Raw genomic sequence first — 27127 nt, forward strand, 5'->3', positions numbered from 1 at the left:
ATAAGTGGTATCAGTGAAACTTGTTATACATCCAGGAATGAGCTGTTATGTTTGTATACAAATGCTAGAAGTGTAAGAAACAAGGCAAATGAAATGGTTGCATTAATTGAGTCTGTTCATCCAAGAATTGTTGGAAGAAGTGAAACATGGTTGAATGAGGATGAAATCCTGACAGGATAGAGATAGAAGGTATGATGTGCGTTTTACCTGAAGATAGAAAGAGTTAAAAAGGAGGGTTTTGAGGCAGTATGGTTTGAGATAGAGGTGAATAGAATGAAATATTTTTCTTGAATGTTGTTATACACCTGGTAATGTGGATGCTAGTGTGAAATGTATAATCAAATTAACCAAGCAAATAAGAAAAGGGTGAACATTATGGATGATTTTAATTATGGCAATATAGACTGGGATGATGAGAGCAACTGGAAGTAAAGAAAATGAGTTTCTCAAGTTTTTGAGGGACAGCTACCTCAGGTAGTATGTAACAGAGGGCATGCAAGGATTGCATGTCTAGGATTTGATCATCTCATCAGAGGATGCTATTATAAATGAGGTATCAAATCACCCTCCAGTTGGTGAGAGTGACCATGAAGTGATTATGTGAATGGTTGTCAGCAGTGTGAGGAAATGGTATATGTGTGGAACTACAAGGCTGATGATTATGAGAAGCTCAGGAGACAGCTTAGCTTGCAGGTTTAGCATGGAATGAGGAGTTGGCTGGAAAGGAGATCAGTGCTGCTTGGGTGATATTCAAGAACTGTCTAGTAGAAGCAATGTGTAAATGTATTCCAAGTGTCAGAAGAATAAATAAAGTAGGTGTGAAATGGATGAATAAAGAGATTAAGCATGTGATACAGAGGAAAAAGGTATTATGGAGGCAACATAAGAGGAGCGGTAATAATCAATTTCATGAGGATTACAAAGAACAGTCAAGGAGGATGACTTGGTTGTTAAGGATAGCAAAAGTGATATATGAGCAACAGTTAGCTAAAGAAGCCAAAAAGAATCCTAAGAAATTCTTTCAATATGTAGCCAGCAAAAAAAAAAAATGATTATGAAAGGATGACATGATCAAAAGCCCTGTAAATGTCAGTAGTGATAACATAGGCTTCTTTGAATGTTTCCATTGCACATATCCAGGTTGGTAATATAGGCTAAGAGGTGATCCATGAATCTTGATTGACTGAATACATACTTGTGGGCTTCTAGGTACCAGAGTTGATTGTTGATAACTTTCTTCATTATTTTGGAGAGAATTGAGGTGATGGTGATTAGTTGGATCTCCCCTTTTTTGGAGATAGATTGAATATATGCTTACTTCCATGCATTGTTGGTAAGTGCCAACTGAGTATAGCTAAAGGACTATCTGATAAGTGCTGCTGTATCCTTACTTTAAATTTTCCTTCTTCCACTTGTTTCTGCCTTTTTAATTTTATCTCTATGTGGATGTTTCTCATGATGTTGCTGCATTCTCTACCATTGCATTGGTTTGCTTGAACCAGCTTCTCTCTTAATACAGGTCTTTCACCTTTTTCCTTTTGAGGAAAGCCTGTTCCTTTCCCATTTCAAACATATTCTGGTGTTCTGCTTGTTTGAAATTTAACCACACATTCCAGTTTAAACAGAGGGTCTAGAGTTTGGTTGAAAAGTTCAGTGGGAAATTTGATGGAAGTCTCCATGTTCTAGAACTGATTCCATACATTGAAATTTAAGTAGAACTGGATTATGATCTGACATGTTGGTGTCGTGATGTTTTATCTGAATTACCATTTATAAGGGAAAAAGATATAAATTCCATCAAGACAGGTACCAATACCTTAATTCATATAGATGTAAACCTGGGGATGAGGGTTGTGAATCCTCCATATGTCTGCTAGTTGAACACTGTCAAACTGTCAAAACATATTTTTACTGTGCATATCCTACTTTTCCACTTCTGGTGTGTCATCCTATTTTGTCTAATGTAGGGTTTTGAATATAATTCCAATCTCCAACTGTCATGACATAGTGGACACTGTATAAATATGGCTGTAATTCCTTGAAGAATTTTCATCTAACTGTTGGACTATTCACAGTAATGGATGGACTATTCACAGTAATTCCTATCTATTGACAAGATTTTCCCTTCTCCATCCATTCAAATATTACAGAATGACTCAAAGAGTGGGGGGGGGCAAGAATAAGAACTCCAGTCCTGTTAAATCATCCAAAGCTCTAATAAGAAAGAAGTGGACATCTATCTGTTAAAGTTTTTATATTTATATCTGCAGAAGTACGTTTCTTGGAGAAAAAAACCCTGATATTATGACATAGCATAATAGTAACAGTTTCAACTTTTACTGAGGTATGTTAAAGTGCAGGAATACCTCTCTAAAAATTCTGAGTGATCTACAAGATCACTCTAAATCTCACTGAGTGACCCTAAAGAATCACTGCTAAACTCATTACTTATGACCTAAATCAATCCAGAACAGGAAACTCAGCAGTGGCTCCACTCAATGACAGGCAAAAAAATCTGCCACTAAGCAGAACCTCTCTAACCCCCCCCCCCAGAAAGTAATAAGACAGTGGAAGCCAGACCCAGAAAAGATACCAAGGTTATCAACTATCAACTTTACTGACATAAGGGGTGAAGCAAAAGCTTTTCATATTCCCGGCTATCTTGAGAGAAACTGTGAGTGGAGAAAGTTTATGAGCTAATTGCTCGCCCTGAGTGGGCTAGGAGATTAGTCCTCAGTGTTGAATTTTAGGATGGCTTTAGGTCTTTTATGTTTGAAATAATCCATTACGTCATAACCTGCAGCCAGTTGGATCAGTTTGTTAGGGTGTACAGATGCTTTTGAGAAGAATTTGATTGCTATAGTCTGCATGAAAGTGTAAATATAGGGGACATTTGTGTCCCGATGTAGTTGGACAGTCCGGATGAACCATGGGGCGCCCAGGATCATTCTGAGACATTTATTCTGGATACGTTGTAATTTGAGAATATTAGAATTTGAAGTATGACTCCAGGCTGGTGAAGCAGAGGTGAGTATTGGACGAACCATCAGTTTGTATATGAGAAGTTTGATTCTGGTGCTCAGCTTACTGTTTCTGTTAATTAGCAGGTAGAGCTGGGCTATGGTTTTTAATGTGTTTGCACAGAGATTCTTGGTAGCAGAATGTCAGTTTTCTGTTCAGTATTACACCAAGATATTTGATCTCAGTTTTCCACGAAATTTTAATGTTGAAAAAGGAGAATATCTTCTTTAGGAAGTGCTGATCTTCTAGAGAATAGGACGGCTATGCTCTTCAGAGGATTCACTTGGAGTTGCCATTTGGAGAAATATTGTTCGATTAGCAGTAGGTTTTCTTGCAGTTTCTTGATGGCTAGGTTAGGCTTTAAATATCGCTGTATCATCAGCGTATAGAGCTTTAATTGAAAATAATAGGTTGTGTGGTATATCATACAAGTATAAGGAGAATAGGATTGGTGCTAGTAAGGATCCTTGTGGAACTCCAACCAAGATGCGTTTTTGTGTTGAGACTACCCCACACATCCTGACTTGCATGCACCTATCGTAGAGGTATGCCTTTATAAGATGAATGATTCCGATTGGTACACTAGATGATATCAGTTCGTATAGCGAACCATAATGCTAAACCTTGTCAAATGCACTGGCTATGTCAAGGAAAACAGCCCCGGTGCATTGACGCCAGTTAAAACCCGTGATGATGTGTTCCACCAGTCTGTGTATTTGTTGCGTGGTGCTATGCGATTGTCGGAAGCCAAACTGCTCCTCAGGCAGGTTATTTAATCGGAGTACTGAATCTTGGAGTCTGGTAAGAATTACCTTCTCGGCAATTTTGCCGAGATTCGAGATGAGGCTGATTGGTCTGTAATTTTGAGGCAATCTGGGGTCTTTTCCAGGTTTATGGATCGGTATTATGTCTGCCAGTTTCCAATAGGAAGGGAAAAGTGAAGGATGAAGTTAATTATATTTGTCAGATGGACAATAGCTCTATGTGGTAGAAGCTTTATTACTTTGTTAGAGATACCATCCGGTCCAGGAGCCTTTTTGTTCTTGAACTTCTTAATAATAGCATATATTTCAGCAGGTGAGGTGGGTGCAATTTGAGTGGAATATGTGAGAGCAGAATTGAGTGAATACCTGACGTTATGGTGGATCTTGTATATATGGTTAAAGTCGAGGTGATCGTATGCAGGTTTACATTGTTTTTCAAGATGATTTGCTATTGCTTCAGCTTTGTCAGCATTAGTGTGGATGAGACCTGAATCTGTTTGGAGGAAGGGGGGGGGGAAGAGGTTTAATTTTTAATCTTTTGGATGAGATTCCATATGGAGTGGTTATCAGTAGAGATGGAGGTCAGTTTTTCTTCCCAGAGTTGAGTTCTATGGGCTGCGAGGGCATCTCTCACTGCAGAGTTGAACCTGTTCAAGATCCGTTTGTCTTGCTGCATCCTGGTGTTGTGGAATCTTTTCCTTGCCTTGTTTTTTCTCTAATCAGATTGATAATATCTTCTGGTAAGTGGTTGGACTTGCGGGTGGTTGTAGTAACTGCTGCACAGGCTGCTTTAATCTGGTCTGTTAGATTTTAACAGCTGTTTCAATTTCCTCTTTTGATTTAATGATGGGAACAGGACCAATATATTTTGGAAGTACCTTGGAGAGCCTTTCCCAAGGAATGAAATTATGAATGGGGGGGAGGAGATGAAAGATGAAATATGAAATTTTTAATGAAAATTGCCGTGCCTCCTCCTCTGTGGGATAGTCTGTCAGCTCTGTACAGTTGGTATCAACAAATTTTGGGGTTGTCTGAAGGTCTTAGGTGCATCTCATTTAGTAAAAGGACATCTGGCTGAAATTTTGAAGTTCCAAAATCTTACTCCTCAGGCTGTTCGCATTCCACACAATGATCTCTAGAGATTCTGGTTTTAATTTGTTACTGTTCATTAGTGAGTGCTGAAATAATGGCTTGTGTGTCCTTTAGAAATCTGTTAGTAGAACTTTGTGAAGGGTTGGATCTGCTAAAATCCAACAGCATATTTGCGAGAGAAGAGGTAACGATAGCTGTCAGATTTGTGTGTGGTGTTGTCTGTTCATGGGATGATTGTTTAGGTCGAGTTACATCCGCATATGTCCTAGATTGTTGTTGCGGAGTTACTCTTTTGGGAACCTCTGGCTTTGTCTGAAGGGCATCTGACCTTTTATATTGAACTAAAAGAAACTGTGAAGTAGTCTCTGACATAGGTGTGCTGAGTGAGGAAGAAAATGTTTCTGCTTCTGATTTTCTATTTCTTGGATTGTGAGTGCATCCTTTGTAATTGGCAGCTTGAGGACCGCCACAAGTGGCACATTTAACCGGAGTAGATTTTGGTTTAGTGCATGTATTTGTTGGGTGGGTGACCCCACATTTTAGACATCTGAATTCAGCCATGCACATCTTCTGGGCATGGCCAAATCTTTGACATCTCTGGCACTGCCCTGTTGAAGCTCTTTTTCTTAGTGGTTCTATGGTAATTTTTAGTCCACAGATGGATGTCAGATCATATATGTGCTTATAAGCTTGACTGATCTCAATTAGAACCAGTGGCATTGGAGTCTTGTCTTTTTTGGTCATTCTACTGACCTTAACAGGTGGTAGATCTTGGTGGTGTAGATCCGCAACCACTTCTTCTATGGATACATCTTCCGAGACACCTCTGATTAGTACCTTGAGGTTTCTTTCTGATCCTAGTGAAAAGATGTGACACTGTATACCTTTGGCATCCAATTCATCAGTCAACCTTCGATAATCCATCACTGAGCAGGGCGGTATTTTAATACCTTCTGTGACATTCTTTGCTTGACTGTATGAAATCTTTAAATTGGACATCATAGTCCTTAGGGACATCCATTTTTTCTTTTCTCACAGAATAATTGGAGGTATCTTTTCCCTTGAAGAGGTTGGATAGTCCAGGTCAGGACCGTCTTCTTCCATTCGATCCGCTTTGGGTGGTTCAGAGGCTGCAGTTTTGTGTTTTTTGTGAGCGCAAACCTCTTGATAATCGCTGTGATCTGCGAAGATCACAGCGATTATCAAGAGGATCCAAATATGGTCTTTGAAAAATATGAGGATCCAAATATGGTCAAGAAAATTGCTGTAATCTGTGAAGAGACCTCAATAAAGGTCGAAACCGGTCTGGGTACTGACCCTTCCCATAATGCATAGCATTATACATACCCGTAAGGATATGTGCTTTGCATTATGGGATACTAAGGCAAGTGATGTGAAGTCATTAGCTTCTATATATGAGTTGCCCAGTCCTGAAAATACTTCAGGCACAAACTTTGTATGCTTACACTCGGATAAAGGATTAAACTAAGTATATAATTTCCTGGTATCTTTAATTTATAGAGTATTGTCTTATTTATTGGAAGTCTTGGGTGGCGGGAGCCATATGGATCAACCAAAGACCATATTTGGATCCCCCTCCCAGTTTGTACCCATAGTAACAGCTCTTAATAGTTCTAACCTTTTGGTTGTAGGATTATTTTTTAAAAATAAATAATATAAATTAAGTCTAATCCTCTTCTCTATGCCTCTTTTCATCGTAACCATTTATTCTCATGAAAACATAGGGATCATCATCAAATTCCTGAAGAGCAATGCCCCTCAGAATGGGGGGGGTTGCATTTCAAGAATTTTATATGATAGTACTACGTGAATTATCAGGAGTTTTGCTAATGTTAATTCTCTCAGGAAAATTTGAACAGACTTTTAGCTTGGTCAGATGAGTGTGGTTATAGTTTTAATATTAATAAATGCAAGGTGCTACTTTGGGGTGCAGAGATATAAAGCTACTTACTGTATTGGCAGAGCTGTGATTCAGGATCTTGGGGTGATAGTACATACTGGACTAAAGTTCCAAGGGCACATTGCAAGGGTTGTGAAGACTGCACATCATATTAATGCTATCTGTGATAAGAAGTACTGTATGTTGACATGTAAGGATAAGGAGATGGTGATGCCACTGTATAAGGCATTGTTGAAACCACGCATGGATTACTATGCTTAAATATGGTCACCCATTGTAATGTGGAAACACTAGAGAGGATCAAAAGACAAATGGCCAAAGTAATATTAGGACTGTGAAGTGTTGGTTACGTAGAACTGTTGAGAGAATGTACACTACAGAGTTTGATGGATAAGAGGAGATATGATAGAGATCTTCGTGTTGGTTAAGGGATTTTACCAGATTAATGCAGAGAGAATTGCAAAAAGGGTGGGCAGTAAGGTGGAAAGAATGAGAAGCTGTATATAGAAATTGTATAAAAATGTGGAGAAGGAGTGTGCAGAGAGAGTAGATTTTTTACATGGAGAACTGTTGGTGAGTGGAATGCATTGCTGAAGTGCATTGTGAATGCATGGAGTGTAATTGATTTCAAGGTTCAATATATGATAGACATGTTGCTAGTTTAGCGGGCCTCCCACAATAAGTGTACTAGCTCCATGGTGGTTACTGTAATAATAATAATGTATTACTCATTGATTACTAATTAATTAATTCTTCTATAGGCAATCAAACAGAAACTATTGAAATCAAAATCTGGTAAAACTAAAGCTGGTCATCCACAAGAAGAGGACAAAATTGAAGTGATACTTGGTACTAAAAAGCTAATGGTGAGTTTTTAAAGACTTGTTCTGATTTGTACATGTTGAGAAAATGAATATTAATTCATATATGAATTAGAAATCTAAATATTTATATGATACCTGATTGAATTTTTGTAAAACCATATTTTATAGTATTGCTAATAAAAACATTATGCTATATTTTTATGGAAGTTTTCTGTGGCTTATTGGGGGGAAAAAAAAAAGAAAAGAAAAGAGGTAGTAAAACCCCACTTATTTGCCCTATGTTCAATGTCTTTAAAAGCTATCTCTACAAAATTAACATGAAAATATTTCTTGGGACTCACCAAACATTGCAGGTTGAAAACTCACATAATTTTTATTGATCTCAAATTCTAAATCAGGTGAAACTGTATCCAGAGTCTCTAAAAGTAGTTATAGGTATTTCAGATTCATCAGTACAGATCTTGGACTGAAGTTATTTTTACTTTTAGTATTTTAGCCTTGCATGTTACATGTACAAAAATAGTAGCTATCTCTGTCCTTTTCTTGGCCCACCCTAGATCACTGGAATTCCAATAGTTAAAAAATATTTCTTACTGTCAATTTGTCTTTGGGCTCAATTTTAATTTCATCATCATCAATTCCCTGATATGAGTGATCATGAAGTGTAAGGATACTATAAAAGTACTTTATGGTCAACATTATTAATAACTACTTATCAGCAGTTGTCTACCAAATTAATTTGTTATTTATCAGTTCTCTAATTTTTTTTTTATTATTTTTTTATATGATGACCCCACACATGAAAAATCACAAGACCTATAACAGTACAGTACTATGTGTGGGCAAGTGATTAAGAAGAAAATATAGCCTGTTGATATGTTTCTTAAAGGGGGGGGGGGATATTAATTGGGAAAAACAATATGAGGGGGATTGTTCCAAAGAATAGAGATAGAGATGGATGGAATGAAGGAAGCTGATGAAAAGTTAGTTCGATGTGTTTGAAGTTGGACAGTGTATGGGTGTTGGCCAGCAGGTGCTCTTCTGGTTCTTACATGGTTAGAAGAAAGTGGAGAAATGGTGGCAGCCAATTCAGAGGAGCAATGTCCATGAAAGTACCTATAGAAAAGGCACAGTGCTGAAACAGCACTTATGATAAAGTGATTGAAAGGAGTCTGTGATGAAAGGGTCGTTTATTAAGCAGATTGCCCTCTTCTGAATATCATGAAGAATTCTTGGGTGCTCCACCCCCCCCAATGTTGGAACAGTACTCCAAAGTTGGTCAAATTGAGAGGTGGAAAAAACAGAATGAGAATTATATAAAAGTATTAAGAGGTGAGAGGAAGAGAAGTAATATTTAGAATGGAAAAGAACACCAAGCTTTTTAGAGGCTAAAGAGGCTATGTAAGTAATATATTTGTGCCAGGATAAACTAGATATGACAGTCAACCCAAGAAGGGAAAGTTGATCTTGAAAGGAAACTAGAACATTATCAAAAATGAGAGGGGATTAGGAAAGATTTTTCTTGTGGGTAATAAGGCAGGATTGGGTTTTTTTTTGGTATTGAAATTTGTCAAGTTGTCTTCACCCCATTTCAAGTTGTTGAGAAGGTCAGTGTTCTAGCCACTGGTTATGGAAGATCTTGAGGCATCTAACATTGGACTACTGCATGGTTAATTGAATGATGTATTGTCATCGACAAAGCTGTGAATAGGATTTGCAGTCAGAGAGAGGAGGAAGAGTGTGGTGAGAGCACAGAACCCTGAAGCACTCCAGCATTGATGGGGAAATCTGATAAGAGGAAGTCATCCATCATGCCACACAATGAATTACCAGTGAGGAAGCTGGCAATCCAATCACAGAGTGTAAAAGGGAGGCCATAAAATGGCAGCTTGTTCAGGTGGCCTCATTGCCAGACACAATCAAATGCCTTTGAAATATCAAGAGAGACAACATGAGTTTCTCCAAATCTTTTCATGATGTCCTTCCAAAAGTGGTTGAGATTAGCTAGGAGGTCAGCTGTAGAATGAGAATGGCAGAATCCATATTGGTGATTGCCAATTAACTGTTCACTCTCCAGGTAATGAAGAGCCTAGTTGTTGATAATATAATCTTCTTCATCGCTTTTTGAAAGTACCAAGGTGAGAGCAATGAGTCGATAGTCAGTACAGTGCAGGAAGGGAGAAAGAGAGAGATGTCACCCCTGGAAATTGTATATGAGTGTAGTTAATAAGGATATTAAGATAGGTTTTTTTTTTGCTTGGAGGGTGGTGAATGGATGAAATGGACTGACAGAGGTGGTTACAAATGCTTTGTCAGCAAATGAGTTCAAGGTGAGGTATGATAAGTATTCATGTGTAGGTTTCTGTGGTTAAGAAGTTCAATAGAAATATTCCGGTTTTGTAACCACATGTTTATTAGAGAACTGTTTTTAAAATACTAAACAAGTACTAAAAATAACTTGACAAGTTTCGTTAGTCATAAGACTAACATCTTCAGGGGTAAAGATAACTTACAGTTTAAAGCACAAACTCTAAGAAATTACGAAAAACAGTTCATTTGTTGGTATTATCAACATTAAAACAGTTCATTAAAAAAAAAACGAATAACAGATATATATATATATATACATCCGTTAATGTGTTAGTTGGAGACATTGCTATTTGTTGTCGCTTTCTGTGGTTCAAGCTCACTCTCTCTGAGGTCTGAAGTGGGTAAATTTTTAATAAACGATGACCAAACTTGATTGTAAAATCAAACTTTGGTTTTTGTTACATTGCATAGGAATTTTAATCATATTTGCTGCGTCTTTGAATTTTCTTGTGAAACAATTCTTATCAATATAGGACATGTTTGTTCTATCCCAGAGTACATCATGACCAGTAGAAGCTGTGATATGCTAAGCCAGATTTATGTTCTCTCTTCTTTTGTATAGGTACAACATAAAAGTGACTTTCCTGCCACTTGAAAAAATATCAAGATCTCTTCATCCTCTGAAACCTCCACATCACCCAATGAAAAAACCAGGGGGTTTATAATATTCATTGTTCCTGTGGCATCTGCTACATAGGCCAGAGAGGGAAATCAGTGGTAATCCACATGAGCAAACATCAGAACGATGTACAAAAGAAGAGAGAACATAAATCTGGCTTAGCATATCACACAGCTTCTACCAGTCATGATGTACTCTGGGATAGAAAAAACATGTCCTATATTGATAAGAATTGTTTCACAAGAAAATTCAAAGAGGCAGCAAATATGATTAAAATTCCTACGCAATGCAACAAAAACCAAGGTTTGATTTTACAATCAAGTTTGGTCATCGTTTATTAAAAATTTACTCACTTCAGACCTCAGACAGAGTGAGCTTGAACCACAGAACGTGGCAACAAATAGCATTGTCTCCAACTAACATGCATTAACAGTTGTATATATATCTGTTATTTGATTTTTTTTTAACAAATTGTTTTGATGTTCATAATACCAACAAATGAACTTGTTTTTCATAATTTCTTATAGTTTGTGCTTTAAACTGTTAGTTATCTTTACCCCTGAAGATGTTAGTGTTATGACTAACGAAACTTGTCGAATTATTTTAGTACTTGTTTAGTATTTTAAAAACACTTCTCTAATAAACATGTGTTCACAAAACCAGAATATTTCTATTGAGGTATGATAAGTATTGTATGAATAATGGTTCTCCTGATGATGGAGATACTTATATAATAATAATAACCAAGTTGTGAATCTTACTGCTTCTCTTTATTACAATAATCATTAGAGCCCAAAAATTTCTTGCATCAAATCCAGTTAACACAAAAACTAGAACATAATAAAAAAAATAAAAAAAAAAAAAAAAAGCACCAATCACTGGAAAAGCATTTTATGTTTTTTTTTTTCAACAAAATTTTGAATATAGTTTCATTGCATTTCCCAAGATCTTATGAGAAATCTAGCATAATTACAAGATGACTTGCCATATAAAACAACTTTTAAAATCTCTTTTCAAGATATAAGATGACCACAAAAGTTTCACTTAGCTCTAACAGCTGCTTACACATTACTTTTACTTGAATATAATGTTGGCATAGCAATCGCCTCAGGTATTTTCTTTACAGCAATGTCTTCCCATGTGAGACAATCACTGAAATTATTTGTTAATGTTTATATCTTCAGATTTGTATGTTGTAATTTGTGTCATCACTAGTAAACTTTCATTAGGAGTTCAATGAAAAAACTACATCCTTGTCTTACTGAATACATTTATTAAATACAAATATTTATAATATATTAATATGCTAATATATATTAGTATATTAACATGCCAGAAGCTTATTAGAACACAGTATGTTACTAAAAGAGCTCACCAATGACATGACAACTTTCCATTGCTGAATTCAAAGGTTCAGATTTTATATCTGGAGTATAAGATAAACCATTTCAGAATTTTTTTTTTGTATCATCTTATACACCGACATATATGGTAAATTAAGAAATGGGAAGAAGCAAGATTAGGGGAAATAGCTCTCCTTCAGATACTCTGCAGCTTTATTGTTCAACTGATTTCAACCAAACTTGAAGTATAATAAATTTAGTTTAATCCTTTATCCAAGTATGAGCAAACAAAGTTTGCGCCTGAAAATATCTTCAGGACTAGGGTAAGGTAATACAACACCGGGAAACTCGTAGCAAAGGTGGACCAAGGTAACATCACTCCTATCTCAGTATCTTCCATAATGCAAAACACATCTCCTTGCAGATATGTATAACGCTATGCATTAAGGGAAGGGCCACTACCTTTTGGCAACTCCTATAGGTAAAGATGACCTCGCCATTGCTTCTGCCTGGTATCTCCACTTCTGGGCCTGGCTCCCACTGAAGAGACCTCAATAAAGGTCGAAACTAGCCTGGGTAGTGGCCCTTCCCTTAATGCATAACATTATACATATCCACAAGGAGATGTGTTTTGCATTATGGGTAGGGATCCCATACGTCCCGGTTTTATTACTTCTGTCTCGGCGTCCCGATATGTTTAGTTTGGGATGCTAAATGTCCCGGATTTTTTAGAATATAAAAAGATTAACATTTCTAATAAGAATAAGTACAAGTCATAATATTTTTGGGTGCTTTTAGAAATGTATGTTTACAAAACAAAAAGCAGAGACATATTTATTTTGTAGTTCGGTGAATTACCAGAATATTAAAATTTTGGGAAAACAATTTAGTTCCATACATTTCATTCAGCCAAAGAAAAGAATGTCAGAATGAGCGACTGTCTCCCTCGAAACAGTCGCCCAACTGTATGTTTAACTAATCGCAACCACGGCATCTATTTCGTTCGTCTGGTCGGCCGTAAATTTTTAGCAATCTTTTGTCTCAAGCTTGGTTCGCATAGCGTACGATATCCAACGGTGTGAAATGTTTCTCATTGGTCGACATGGTTTTGAATATTAATGCGCCACAATAGTTCATTTTCTTTCAACCAATGAGAAACATTTCGGACCGTCGGATATCATACGCTATGCGAAATAAGCTTCACGCATCAGGCACTAAATTGTTTTTATATCGCTACAGGGTATGTGATATAACCTAGTTTTGAACTGTTCATTTCATATTCTTGCATTCTCATATTAATTTTGAATATTGTATTTTTTAAATTAATAAAGTTATACCGTTTGTTACAAAATGCCCAAAAGAAAGCGTAATTTCAATGAAAAATTGAAGGATCTTTTTCCTTTCATTTTCATAACAAAAAGCAGTGATTGTGATGATATCTCAAGAGTGAAATGTAGCATGTGCCATGCAGAATTTAACATTGGCCACGGAGGTAAGGCCGATATAACTGACCATGTCAATACAAAAAAGCACAAGTGTGCTGTGTCTGCAAAAAGTTCAAGTCAATCATTGACATCATTTTTTGGGTATCAAAAGTTAGTTAGCCAAGAAATGGAGTTGGTTGCACAAGAAGCTATATTTGTTTTTCATGCAGTTAAACACAATCACAGTTTCCAATCTATGGATTGTACGTCTTCTATTTAAAAAAAAATTCTTGAATAAGAAATTTTCATCTGCACAAACGAAGTGCAAGGCTATTATTACCAATGTCTTATGACTACATGTAAAAAGTGAAATATTGGAAGATCTGAGGAATGTAAAATATTGTTGCATATCCCTAGATGCATCTAATCATATTGATCTTAAGATTGTACCTATCGATGTGAGGTATTTCACTGTTGATAAAGGGATTTCAACAGAAATATTAGAATTTTCTAGCCTTCCTGGAGAAACTTCTGATCTAATTTGTGATTACATTTTAAATGCTGTCCAAAAATATAACATTACTGATAAAATAATAGGCATTTCAGCAGATAATACCAACACAAATTTTGGTGGATTAAAAAGGAAAGGTAAAATTAATGTTTTACTAAATTACCAAACAAATTAAACAGAAAATTAATACATGTAGGTTGTGCAGCTCACATTATACATAATGCTGTACAAACTGCTGCTGATATCTTACTAATAGATATTCAAACAATTTTGGGTAAAGTTTTCCAGCATTTTCACCAATTCACTATCAGAGTCGAAAGTCTGAAATCTTTTGTGATTTTGTTGAAACTGAATACAAAGACTATTTTAGGTCATAGCAAAACATGATGGCTTTCACTGCAGCCATGTTTGATTTGTTTTATTGAAATGTACGATGGGCTTAAATCCTATTTCTTGTCTCAAGATAAATGTCCAACCATTTTGAATATGTTTTTCAGTGATAAGAAGTCTTTCATTTATCTCCTATTTTTAAAAAATCAGATGAAAATGTTTTCTGAGGCAATCCAGCAAATCGAAAGAGAATATGCTACGGGTTGTGAGGTAAAAAAAGAGATAGACATTCTTATTACGAAAATTTTATTGCATGAAAATGAGAAGTATTTACCCAGTGAAGTGAAAATCAAAATGAAAAATTCTTTGTGAAGAAGGTTTAATGACTGAATCATCATTTAGAGACAACATCTCCAATTTCTACTTCACTGCAATTCAATATATTCAAGAATGGACTCAAAATCAGTTTAATGTATTTACTAAAATGGAATGGGCTTGCTAGTACACATCTTGGGAAAATTTAATGAAATGTGTCAAAGAAATTAAGACCATCTTACCAAATTTCAACTTAAATGAAGAGAACTTATTTGATGAGTACAGCCATGTTAGAATGTATTCAGCTGAGTATAAAATTAATGAATGGAATAATGCCAGTTGTAAATTTGAGGATAGGTGGAAAGAAATTTTTGGTCATTTGGTCAAAAAAGGAACAAATTACTTGCAGTGAAATAGCTTCAATTATAAGTTTTTGTTTGTCTTTACCATTCTATTGAACGAATTTTTTCAGTGATGAATTCGTTATGGACAAATGAAAGGAATCGCTTGCAACTGGACACAGTTAAATCTGTCATGCTTGTTAAAACCCATTGCAGAAACATGTCATGTTCAGAGGTTTTTGATATAGTATCTAAGAATCGACAACTCTTGGACAAAATCCATTCTTCAACCAAATATATTTAATGATTCTGCAAGTAGCAGTAAAATGGGACAGGCAACAACCAGCTGTAATGTACAAGAAGAGGCAGAATAAGGAAGAGGGAAGGTATATATTAAAAATTAATTATAAATTTATTTATTTTTCATATAATTTCAGATATTATGCATCTACACAATATGCATAAAGCTCATGTTGTTTATATTTTATGTTTTATTGTATTTAGATTGTAGTTCTCGTTTTATTGACATATTAACATTTTATATCTTTATGCTATGTCTTTATATTTCATGTACTTATCAATGTTTGATTTAAGTGTAACCTGTTTAAGCATTGTCATCTGTGTTTAAGTGTTATTATTAGAATTCTATTTATTTGATGTATGTATAAACATTTATGTTATCTACATTCATAAATCAAATTCAAATAAATATTTAATTTTTTTATTTTAAAATATATAATGTTAACAAATAAAATTTATTTCTCTTAACCCTTAATTCTACAAAATTTATTGTGTCCCGGTTTTTTGTTTTCAAAGAATGGGATCCCTAATTATGGGAGATATTGAGATAGGAGTGATGTTAGCTTGGTCCACCTTTGCTACGAGTTGCCTGGTGTTGTACTACCTTACCCCAGTCCTGAAGATATTTTCAGGTGCAAACTTTGTTTGCTCACACTTGGATAAAGGATTAAACTAAATTTATTATAGTCTAACCAAGTGAAAAATAAACTTTCAACAAACTTGAAGTATAGTTATTCCTCACATTGTTTATGCTCCTGCTGTAAATCTAAGCCCAATCAGACAAACATAAGAGGGTTTTTAGGTTGGGGGAAAGAAGTACATTAATTGCATTGCATGCTCTTCTACTGGTTGTATTATTATTTAACCAATTTTGACCATATTTAGAATATACCTGTTTCTGACATTGCCTAAATAAAAAGGAGGGGAGATAAGATATGCAGACACACCACTACAAGTTTCATTGTTCAACCAATTTTGTCCATATTTGGGATACATTTTCTTCTCTACTAATCTGAAAAATTTGGCCTAATAAGACGTAAACTGAAAGTTGGTTCCCCCCATCTCCATAACACTTCTACATGTCATGTCATTCAACATTTTCAACCAAATTTAGAATATAATGGTTTCTTGTTTTTAAGGTGCCCTAACAACTAGACCAAAATGGAGGGTGGGTTGAAAAGGAGAGAAAAGAAAGTAAAATGCCAGTTCTTGAGTTGCATCCAATTATCAACAATATTTTTCAGCTGTTGTGTGCACTTCATGAAAAAAAGGTTGGTTTCTCATTTGGAGGGTTGGTGGGGGGGGGGACTAAATAGAGTACTGAAGAAGCAGAAGGTTAGCTGCAGTTTAGAAATGGCTGACATTTTTAATTGTTGAGAATGCAAATTTTCTTCTGAAATTTCAAGCACTACCATTGCAGCAGAACAACAGTAAAATTAATTATTAAAAAAAAAAACAAAGTTAGCAAATTGTCCACTTCTAAACTGTAGCCACCATCAGGGGATGTATGATAATTCTACATGAAAAAGCTACATCATTTACTAACTTCTGATTGACAATTTTCCTCTCTGTCTTTTTCCTGCCAACCTGGTAAAGAACACTTGTTGTGCTAAACTTTCCTTTCCCATTCTGTTTAAGTGACCACCTGAGATCAGCTCTGCTCGCACATTCCTGAATGCTATCAATGTCAGGTTCTTTCCTAATATCATTTTTAACGTGATACTGCCATCTGTTCACTCCCCTAATCTTTCTCAGAACTTTCATATCCATGGTCTACAGCCTTTGATCAAGTGTTCTATTTCTAATCTAGCTCTCAGATCCATGAATTAAAGTTGGTTTGAATACCATCTTGTATACAACTAATTTACTGTTTTGACTAATTTCTCTCTTCTTCTATATAAATTTATTCATTTGACTTTCTACCATACCAGCTTTGCTAATTCTTCTGTCTATTTCTGTATTAAATTTGTCATCTTCACTAATAATTCTGCCTAAGTAGCTGAAATGTTTTACTTGTTCTATAGGTTCTCCATTCAGGATACACTTTATGTTTTCAATGTTTCTACCTATTTTCATTGTCTTGGTATTTTTATTGCTGATTTTCATAACAAATTTATTACAACATTCATTCACTCAGTTTAGTCAGGGAATCTTGCAGACTGGATTTATTTAGAAGTATAACACCATATGCATAAAGTAGAGAGTTGAGATTAACATCGCCAATTTTGATATCAGATTTAATACATCACATAATGTGATCCATATAGATAATGAATGACAGTGGAAATAATGTGCATCCTTGTTGCACACTTGATTTAACATCAATCCATCTTTCTGTACCTCCTTCAATTCTAACTGCTAACTTCCAGCTGAAATAGAGATTATGCATCCATCATAAAACATTATTACCAGAATCAACATTTAATTTAAATGTCATTATTTGTAAAATTTTTGCCTAAATTTCATAGCAATAGTCAATGCATTTATAGGAAAACGCAAAAAAGAGAGCAGTTCAATTGAAAGCATGTAATATTATGTGTACTATTGGCTGCATTACAATGGCTCTATATCTATATTAATAAATATCCAAAATAAATTGTTTTTAAATATAAACAAAAAAAATTAATTACAAATTAAGGAACACATAAACAGTGAGTATTAGTCAGTATAACTTTCCAAAATTGAGAAAGTTTTAGGCAACCGTTTTTGTTCAGATCTGGGTTGTGAATATGTGCTTCACAGCTTTCCTTGTGCAGTCTTTCCAGAAGAAAATAATTTTGTGTAACACTGGTTTTGTTCCACTAAACCTGTGTTTTGTAAATAATGCATGGCTTGCTAAACCAGATTTATTGGGTTCTTCAAGTGAAATGTATTCCTGATGTTCTTCAAGAAGAATTTGAGCAGAATGTCCATAATTACATAATCCAAAAGAGCAGGAGATTCTGTAAACTCCAGGCTGAGAAAGAGGAGGATATTTGTCTTTAGGTGAGATAAGAAAGGTATTAAGTTTGCAAACTGGATGGAAAGAGACTTGTAAGTTAATCTGTTGAAGTAATCTTGTTATTTTTTCTGAAAGTCCTTTAACATATCGAATACAAATTCTGGTGATTTCTTCTTGAGGCAGGTTAAGACAACAGCCATAATTATTGATTATTTTTTGATAGTTTTTGCATTATTCATAACCATTAGAGATAAAGGTAGTTCTGATAATAAACAGTTCTTTGTTTAGAAGAGAATCTGTTGAACATATTTTCTGAGCTCTGTCAACTAAAGATTTGATTACACCATCTTTCTGACAAGGGTGATGATGTAAATATATGAGTTAGAATCAATGTATTTACAAGTAGTATGAGTTGGTTTCCTATATACTAAGAACTGTGGACTCCCTTTGGTTGACATGGAATGAGAACATCTGGAAAAGGAAGCCAACTGTTATCTTCCAGGATAAATAAACTTGATTCTTGGTTTTATTGAATGCATTTTTTTTTTTCCAAAAAATTCATGATCAGACAAGGAGGAGTTCCATGCAGCAAAAACATCAACATATCTGTACCAAACTGATGGTTTAGGTGAGGGAAAAAAAAAAAAAACATGCCCAGAATATGTTGTTTGAAATGTTCCATAAAGTAATTAGTTACAGTTGAGCAAGGGGAAGACCCCATAGCTGTTCCCTCTATCTGTTTGTGCAGTTTCTTCTATATATATAAAAAAAATCATCATCATCACATTCCTGATATATATACCCTCAAGGGGTGTACAGGATATGATAGTATGAGATGAAAAATTTACATCATTACTAACTTCCTATCTACAATTTTTCTCCAAATTAGTCTGTTAAATGTCAAGACTCCAATATTATCAGGTCTTATATTCTGTCTTCTAAGGCACTTTTTACTGTATCAATTCACCTATATCTTGGTCTTCCTCTGAGTCTTTTTCCTGCCAAACTGGCAGAAAACACTTGTTTTGCTAATCTTTCTCTCTCCTATTCTGTTTAAGTGACCAAACTACCTGAGATTAGCTCTGCTAACACATTCCTGGATGCTGATGTCAAGTCCTCTCCTAATATCCTCATTTTTAATATGATATTGCCACTGATGCCATCTGTTCACGCCTATAATCTTTCTCAGGGCTCTCATATCTGCGGTCTCTAGTCTTTGGTCAAGTGTTTTACTTCTGACCCAACTCTCAGATCCATAAGTTAAAACTGGTTTGAACACTGTCTTGTATACAGCTAATTTAGTGTTCTGACTAATTTCTCTCTTATTCCATATGAATTTATTCAGTTGACTTCCTACTTTACCAGATTTGTTGATTCTGTTGTCTATTTCCATATTTAATTTACCATCTTCACTAAAAATCGTGCCTAAGTAGCTGAAATGTTTTACTTCTTCTATAAGTTCTCCATTCACAATTCCGTTGATATTTTCAATGTTTCTGCCTATTTTCATTGTCTTTATCTTTTTAATGCTGACCTTCATACCATATCTATTACAACAGTTATTCAATTTAGTCAGGGAATCTTGCAGACTTGTAGTGGATTTATTTAGAAGTATAACATCATTTGCATAAAGCAAAGAGCTGAGATCAATTTTGATATCATGTTTAATACCACTTTCCTTCATAATGTGATCCATATACATAATGAATATGAGAGGGGATATTGTACATCCCTGTCTGACACCAGATTTAACATTAAACCACTTCACTTTTTCAGTTGTCTCTGTATTCTCTAAGAGCACAAGCTGACTTACTTGCCAGGAGCTTATGGTGGAGTCCATGGTGGAGTTCTGATTTTTCTTGTAGGTTACCTCACCATGCCTCCCTGGCTGAATCAGTCAATGTTTGATGCTGAATCTCTAAAGTTTGGTTCTTGTTTTCAAACTGCTTCATTTTTTCTTGATTAATGATTACATAAAGAAACCTGTGGAGAATTCATGACTAATAAGCACACGTAAAACACACAAAAAATAAAATTAAAATAAAATAAAATAAACCTATTACTGTATTTTTACGTGTGCTTATTTAGTTATTCTGGAATAATGTTTGTATATTTTAGTCTACATTATATACTATATATTCATATATATAGCAGTCTTTCATAGCATAAGGCTACTCTCTTTTTCTTAACTTGTTTATGATTTTTATAGGGTGGAAGCAAGAAAAAAACATTTTAGTTAATCCCAAGTGAAAACTTTTTTTTCATTGAGTCAAATGGTCAGTAGAGCTGTTTTAGAAGTTCCAGAAAGAATCAAGCAAATATTGCAGAGCACCTAATTCTATTTTTAAATATACCTATTTTTATTACTGTTAATATTTCTGTGATGATAATGGAAGGGGGAAATAACTAAAAATCTATGATTGGAGTAATATGCTGAAAATACTTTTAAACAAACTTTGCTAAAAATTATTTGATGTTGCTTCTTAATGGGGAGACTTAAATTTGACATCACTGTGGTGATTTATATATAAATATAATTTATTATGATGTGATGATTTATTCAAAATGTAGAAAAAACGTCAACTGTGTACATATATGTATAAATATGTGATTGTATGTATATATATAAATAAAATGAATGTTCTTAAATTGTTTTTTATAATTATTATTTGATTAAAATGTTAACTTACTTTTACACTTAACAAAATGGAAGTATAAAAAATAATTGAATCAACTTTGGTTAAAAAATTCTGAGTTACTGACTTAAGGAACCTGCAGATTAATTCATGCATGAAGGAATTTCATGTTAACTTTCAATCATTAATATTCAGTTAGTCTTTGGCTGAGAGATGGAGCATTCACAACCTGCCACTTACTTTCATATAATATGTGTAAATTCATACTGGGTAGAGGAGAATGATATTTAAAGCAGAAAAAGAAGTCTGTACTTGTTTCATCAGGCCAGATTGTTTCAGAAATTTTAGGAAGACTAAAGCAAATATTGCAGAGCCAATAACTGTTTTTAATTATATCTGTTTTTATTATTGGCAATATTTCCCTTATTCTTTCAACCCATCAAAAACATGGATTGAAAGATTATTTTTTCAAAAAATGCTCCATGACTCCTGGTGTGACATATTCAGAACAAGCAATATTAGTAATAACTATCGATAAATTATGAATGACTATAAATTGTCATTGTTATATAGCAGTCACATTTAGAGCTGGATGTTAACATAGCTGTGGGATTGAATAAATCACACATTTTAGGAGAAAATGCTGGGGAATTAATGGTGCCTGGTATGGTCCTCAGGAAAAGAAAAAAATATATAACGCTACAACACGAGTGAATAAAAAGTATAGTTATTAATTAAAAAAAAAAAAAAATTATGAACAATTAATAGTGATCACATCCCAAAATGTGGATATTGGCATGTAGTCTGGACGATTTTGTAGCATTTTCAAGTAAAAGATTATCAAATTTGAAGAAATATTTTCTGGTTCCAGTGAACTCTGTACATAGTGTCAATAGTGTGAGAAGCAAGGCCAGGCTTCTCAGATTCCAAAAATGTAATAGTCTTCGATGTTCTGCAATTCCAATTAAAGCAAAACAAAACTTCTTCATTCCAGCTAGTTCAAATTTGATCATCTTTTCCTTAAAACCTGTGAAAGCTATGAAATTGTTCAAACCTCAACTGATCAAACTGCATGCCAATATCCAAGTTTTGGGAAGTGATCGCTATTAACCATTCATAAGTCGGTTTTTTTTATTAATTATTATTATTACATAACACCTCCAAGGAGTCCTTGGGCTCATCGAGGGAGGGTACCTACTCTACAACTCTCCATCTCCACCTACTGCAACTACCTTCATCATCTACACCAACGCCATTTACCACCAACCACCACTAGTATTTTCACAGACAAACATCAATGCCCACGGCAAGATTCGAACTTGCAGCCTTTCGTCTGGAGAGCAGATACGCTAACCACTCATCCAACCAGGCCAGCTAATAATTATTTAATTATTATTAATAATTAATACATTATTATTAATAATTAATTTTTTATCTAATTTTCTACAATTGTCCTTATGAACTCTAATACCATAATATTTCAACTGCAACCAAGACACGAGCTAATATACACATGATTTATGACTCATTATTATGGTTCATGTTTTGAATGCTGTTAACAGTCTCCCTGACAATGTCCATGTAACATTGGACGAAATATATTGGAGTTTTTGAATAAAATTCTTAATAATTTTTCTTACATATGTAAGTCGTGAATGTTTTTAATGTCTTGTACACAAGTTCCTTTAAACTATTTATTACAAGTCTGAATGCTATAAACCACAGTGAGAAAAACAGTTCTGAATTATCTTACTGCTTATTTTTTGCCATCTATTGGCAACAAATTGTAATGCCTGAAAAAGGTTAACTTTTGAACTCACTTCCTTGGCTGTGGAAGATGAAGTCAGTATATTTTCTTCAATCACTTCTAAGATGTGATTCACCAACTTTGTGCAATACATCATCATCAAATTTTTTACGATTTCCATATCCATTGCCTGCATCAAGGATGTAGTTTTAACAGACAGTTTGTCAAACACTGAACAGTGAAGGTGTGCTGCACAATTGTCAAGAATCAGAATTTTTCTTTATTTCCAGTTTAACTTCACATCCCACCTCATTAACTATTCGTTAAAATTTTCAGAATTCACACATACATTCTTATTAGAATAGTACTCAATTGACAAACATCCATTTTTACCTCCCCCCCCTTAGAGCATTGACGCTTAGCACTTTTCCCAATAACTAACAGCTTCTTTTTATCCGTTCCTGCCATGTTTAAACAGCATAACACAGTTATGCAAGTCGAAGACAGGTTTCTTAGAACTTGACAATTTTATATGATTGCAGCAGAGAGAGAGAGAACTATTCGGTATGGTATGAGAAAACAGTACTGTTTTACCAGCTTTGTAGATATCATCTACACAAAATTTCTGAAGTAATTTGGATACTTTAGTATTTTCATTCTTCTGCATCTACAACGCTATCTTTCTTGCTGTGTGCTTTCTTGAATTTAATATCATGCTTACATTGCCACTGAGACAACCAACCTTCTGTTGCTTTTAATCATCATGACTGAGCTTCTTAGCTATTCCTCTGACTTATTTTTCACAGCTGATGCACACTCCTTGTCCAATTATTATTATTATTATGTAACACCTCTAGGGAGTCCAAAAGACACATTGAGGGTGGGCACCTACTCTACCTCTCCATCTTTACCAACTGCAACTACCTTCATATACCAAGTTTTCTGCCATTATAATAGAGAACCACTGATTTAGGGTGTCCTCAATGTCAGAATCCTTACCTTCACTCTTTTTTTTCCCCAGGATGTTCCCTCTTCTCCATGTCCATTCTTCTCCTTTTATCATGCCATTATAACAAGCACACAATCGTAAAATTTTGTACTCCAGTTATTTCTGCCAGATGACGATAGCCTTTGATTTAAGGCAAGTGACATGAAGTCATTAGCTTCTATATTATGAGTTTCCCCACTACTGATTATATTTCAGGTACAATCTTTATTTGCTTACACTTCGATTTGATAAAGGATAAACCAAGTATGAGGGTGGTCGGAAATGTTCTCGGCCTAACAATGAAAAAACAAATTTATAATTTAAAAATTATTTTTAATATTCAACATAATTTTCCTTAAGACTAATACATTTATTCCAGCGCAATTATCCCGTCCCTGTAGTGATTCTGTAAGATTCTGCAAAGTACCCCTCTACAGCTGAAATCACCTCTTGATTCGAAGAAAAATGCTGACCAACAAAGAAGAATTTTAGTTTTGGTGAGAGTCAGAGGGAGCCAAATCTGGGGAATTTATTAAAAATATTTTTTTTTTAATTTATTCAAATACCAATAATTAATTGTTATTTTATAGACAAGAAGGCAAACAGCGTTTGCGTTTCAAAAGTGACAAACTACGAAGGGAGGGTCTGAAAAGTTCTGATAACACCCAGAAACAATAACATTGAAGCAACTGACATAACCACAAGAAAGAACATACGACGAGAATATAAGAAAAGTTACCTCCACAACTCTGCTACTAGTATGTCCTTTCTCGTTATACAAGTTGCTTTAATATCATGTTTTGTTTCTGGGTGTTCATCAGAACTTTCCAGAGGTCCCTACCCCTCGTACAAACCAACCTTTACCATGAGATGCCTTAGTATTGGTGTGGTTCATGGTCTCTTCCATCAACCGTTATACAAATCAGCTTTCGAGTGTTCTGTGAAATCCTCGATTAAAAACACTAATGTAAGCGAACATAAGAGCACTGATATGAGGTCTTCTGATTGACTGTTTTTTTTTTAAGTAGTGCAATAGCAAGACAATATTATATTCATATTCTCTTAAGCTCTCGGGTCACATTTACGAAACTTTCATAGTTTCTACAAACATTCGGCTTTGAAATGCATGTAATGTTGGATCTTTTAATGTCCACTTTTTCTATGTAAGCCACATTTAAAAAAAAAATTTATGGTATCCATAGCTTTGAAATTTTTCATGTTTCGAAAAGCAAACGTTTGATTTCTAGGCTACAGAATATTTATTATTGTTTTTGTTTTACTTATAATGAAAAATATAATAACTAAAACAGAATATGAGAAGTAATCACTCATGACTGTATCCCGAAGTATGTATTCGAAGGCAAAATTGAGCTCTCATTTACCACCATCTCAATTCCTTGCTGAGATATTTGTTTTTCTTTTCAGTACCAAGGGATTTTCCTGTTTAAGGTTGATTCTTTACGGAGAGAATGTTGGTTTTTATTTCCATTACATCAAGCCGGCTGTTATCCCCCCCCCCCTGAATATACATATAGGTATAAAAGGAAATAAGAAAGGAGGATCTATTTAAAACCATGGAGAAAAAGTTTATTCCATATAGGACCTATATGGAAACCACTGATTTCTGCGAAGATCCAGAAAGTTCGTTTACAGTGGTGTCAGGTACACCGTGACTGCACAGGGGAGAATGGTAAAAAGTCGCGGTCCCACGTCATGGTACACCGAGCAAGGTGTACCGAGTCACGGTACACCTTGCTCTGTACCGACGGTAGGTAGAGAGTTTGGCTGCAGCCATATGAAGCATTGAACCAGCTTGCCTTGTAAAGACAATTCAAGGTTCTGGTGGCGGCGTAGAAATGGTTGATACGAAATGGGTCCCCTGTGGGAACCATTTCGTATCAATGTGGGAATTGTTGCCGATCAAGTCCATCCTGCAATGCTGAGTTTTCATGCACAGGTGACAGTTATTTTATGGACGACGTCGAGCGAAAATTGTTTAGCATTGGTTCAGCGGGCATGAGAGCGACTTCCACCAACTTCCCTTGCCACCTCGCCTGGATCTGAATGTTATTGAGAATATATGGGACATGTTAAAAAAACAGATCCATAATCAAAGTCTTCCTCCGTCAAATTTGAGTTGGTGTGTAAAATTTCTGGTAAATGCCTGGTATGTTGTAGACATGGAATTTATACCAAAATTTTACAAGATGTGGAATTTTATCCTTTGCCATAAATGCAACTGCCGGCCAGACTATTGTGCAATCGTGCAATCTCTGGACCATATTTACACATGGAAATCGAAAACCAGAATGGTTCTTCCCAGAAGCAGATGATAAGGAACATAGTATCCGCATCTGCCAGTTAAATGTTGAGGGTATTAGTGCATTGAAGTGTCAATGTCTTTCTAAACTCCTACGAGAGGAAAACATCAAACCACTTCGTATTCAAGAATCATATATCGAATCTTAAGACCAAGTTAAATCTAGAGCAACAATCCCTGGTTACGATATTCGTGGAATAACTTATGGTTATTGCTACGGCAACATAGCATATGTCCGAAATGATATTGAGAATATTATGCTGATGACCTCTTCTACTGATGACGAAATCCATATGATCGTTGTTAGAATAGCGGACATCACGATTGTGAATGTGTATAAACCACCAGCAACCGCTTGGCCAAATGATGTTTTACAGACATACCCCCATCCAACAGTGTACTCTGGAGACTTCAACAGTCACCATACTTCTTGGAAATATCACTGCAATGTTCAAAATGTAGAAACATTATTTCCAGTGATAACATCATTTCCTAGACCAAAAAGCTGACTGGGAAAATTTTACTGCCAACCTAGATGCACGGCTTAGAAGAAATCTCCCAACCCACAAAAATTATATATGGCTCACTGGAGTCGTCATAACGGTGGCAAAAAAGATAGATCCGTGGAGGCTACCGAATAAATACATGCCCGGATGAACTAACAAAAGCGAATCCCTGTATCGGGAATTCCTTGAGAGTAAGGATCCTAAGCTAGGAGAACTGCTTCATAGTCTCAATGCTGCTTATAGGAAAAAGTGGATCCAATTAACTAAGAACATAGAGTTTGAACACTCTAGCAGAAAAACATGGTCGCTATTCAAGAAGCTCGGCCCAAGTCCTTTTGTACCAAAGAAATCTTCATCTGTCGACCCAAATCAGATATCTGCTCATATTGTTTGGTTTCCAAGAACTCTCTATAGATAAAGAACTGAATTAAAGGCCATGAAGGCTGAAACTCAAAAGAACCTACAATTCTCCTTACCTTTTTCTTGTGAGGAAATATTTTTAGAGCTTCAAAGCAGGGAAGGCGCTTGGATTTCATAATAATATTCATGATGAATTCCTGATACCTTGTGGACCTTATGCTAGATTGTGGTTGGTCAAATTTTTTAGTGATATACTTGAAAGGATTGGTCAGCAACAGAAGGTTTTGCATCACAAAATGGTGCCTCCGGAAGAGAACCAACATGTCCACAAGACCAAAATAGGTTGATGGAGTTTGTTGTGGGTGCCATGACTGTGAATGAGTTCAAAGCAAAGTATGATAGTTACTGTGCAAATGTTGGATAGTTCTTAACATGAATGTGAGGGCCTCCTGTG

At 35.2% G+C, this 27127-nt stretch overlaps 1 protein-coding gene across 1 annotated transcript in view; it reads left to right on the forward strand.

The window, feature by feature from the left end:
* Window positions 1–20765, forward strand: part of hob (bridge-like lipid transfer protein family member hobbit) — an 844941-nt gene extending 824176 nt beyond the window's left edge. Inside the window, exons 49-50 of the mRNA XM_090409957.1 lie at window positions 7560–7664; window positions 20326–20765. Coding sequence (XP_090266083.1) covers window positions 7560–7664; window positions 20326–20352 — 132 coding nt within the window. The 3' untranslated portion in view covers window positions 20353–20765. The remainder of the gene's footprint in view (window positions 1–7559; window positions 7665–20325) is intronic.
* The last annotated feature ends 6362 nt before the right edge of the window (window positions 20766–27127 follow it).

Source organism: Typopeltis vanoorti, chromosome 20 (genome assembly GCF_054136105.1).
Source record: "Typopeltis vanoorti isolate ZY-2024b chromosome 20, IOZ_Tvanoo_1.0, whole genome shotgun sequence".
Taxonomy (NCBI): Eukaryota; Metazoa; Arthropoda; class Arachnida; order Uropygi; family Thelyphonidae; genus Typopeltis; species Typopeltis vanoorti.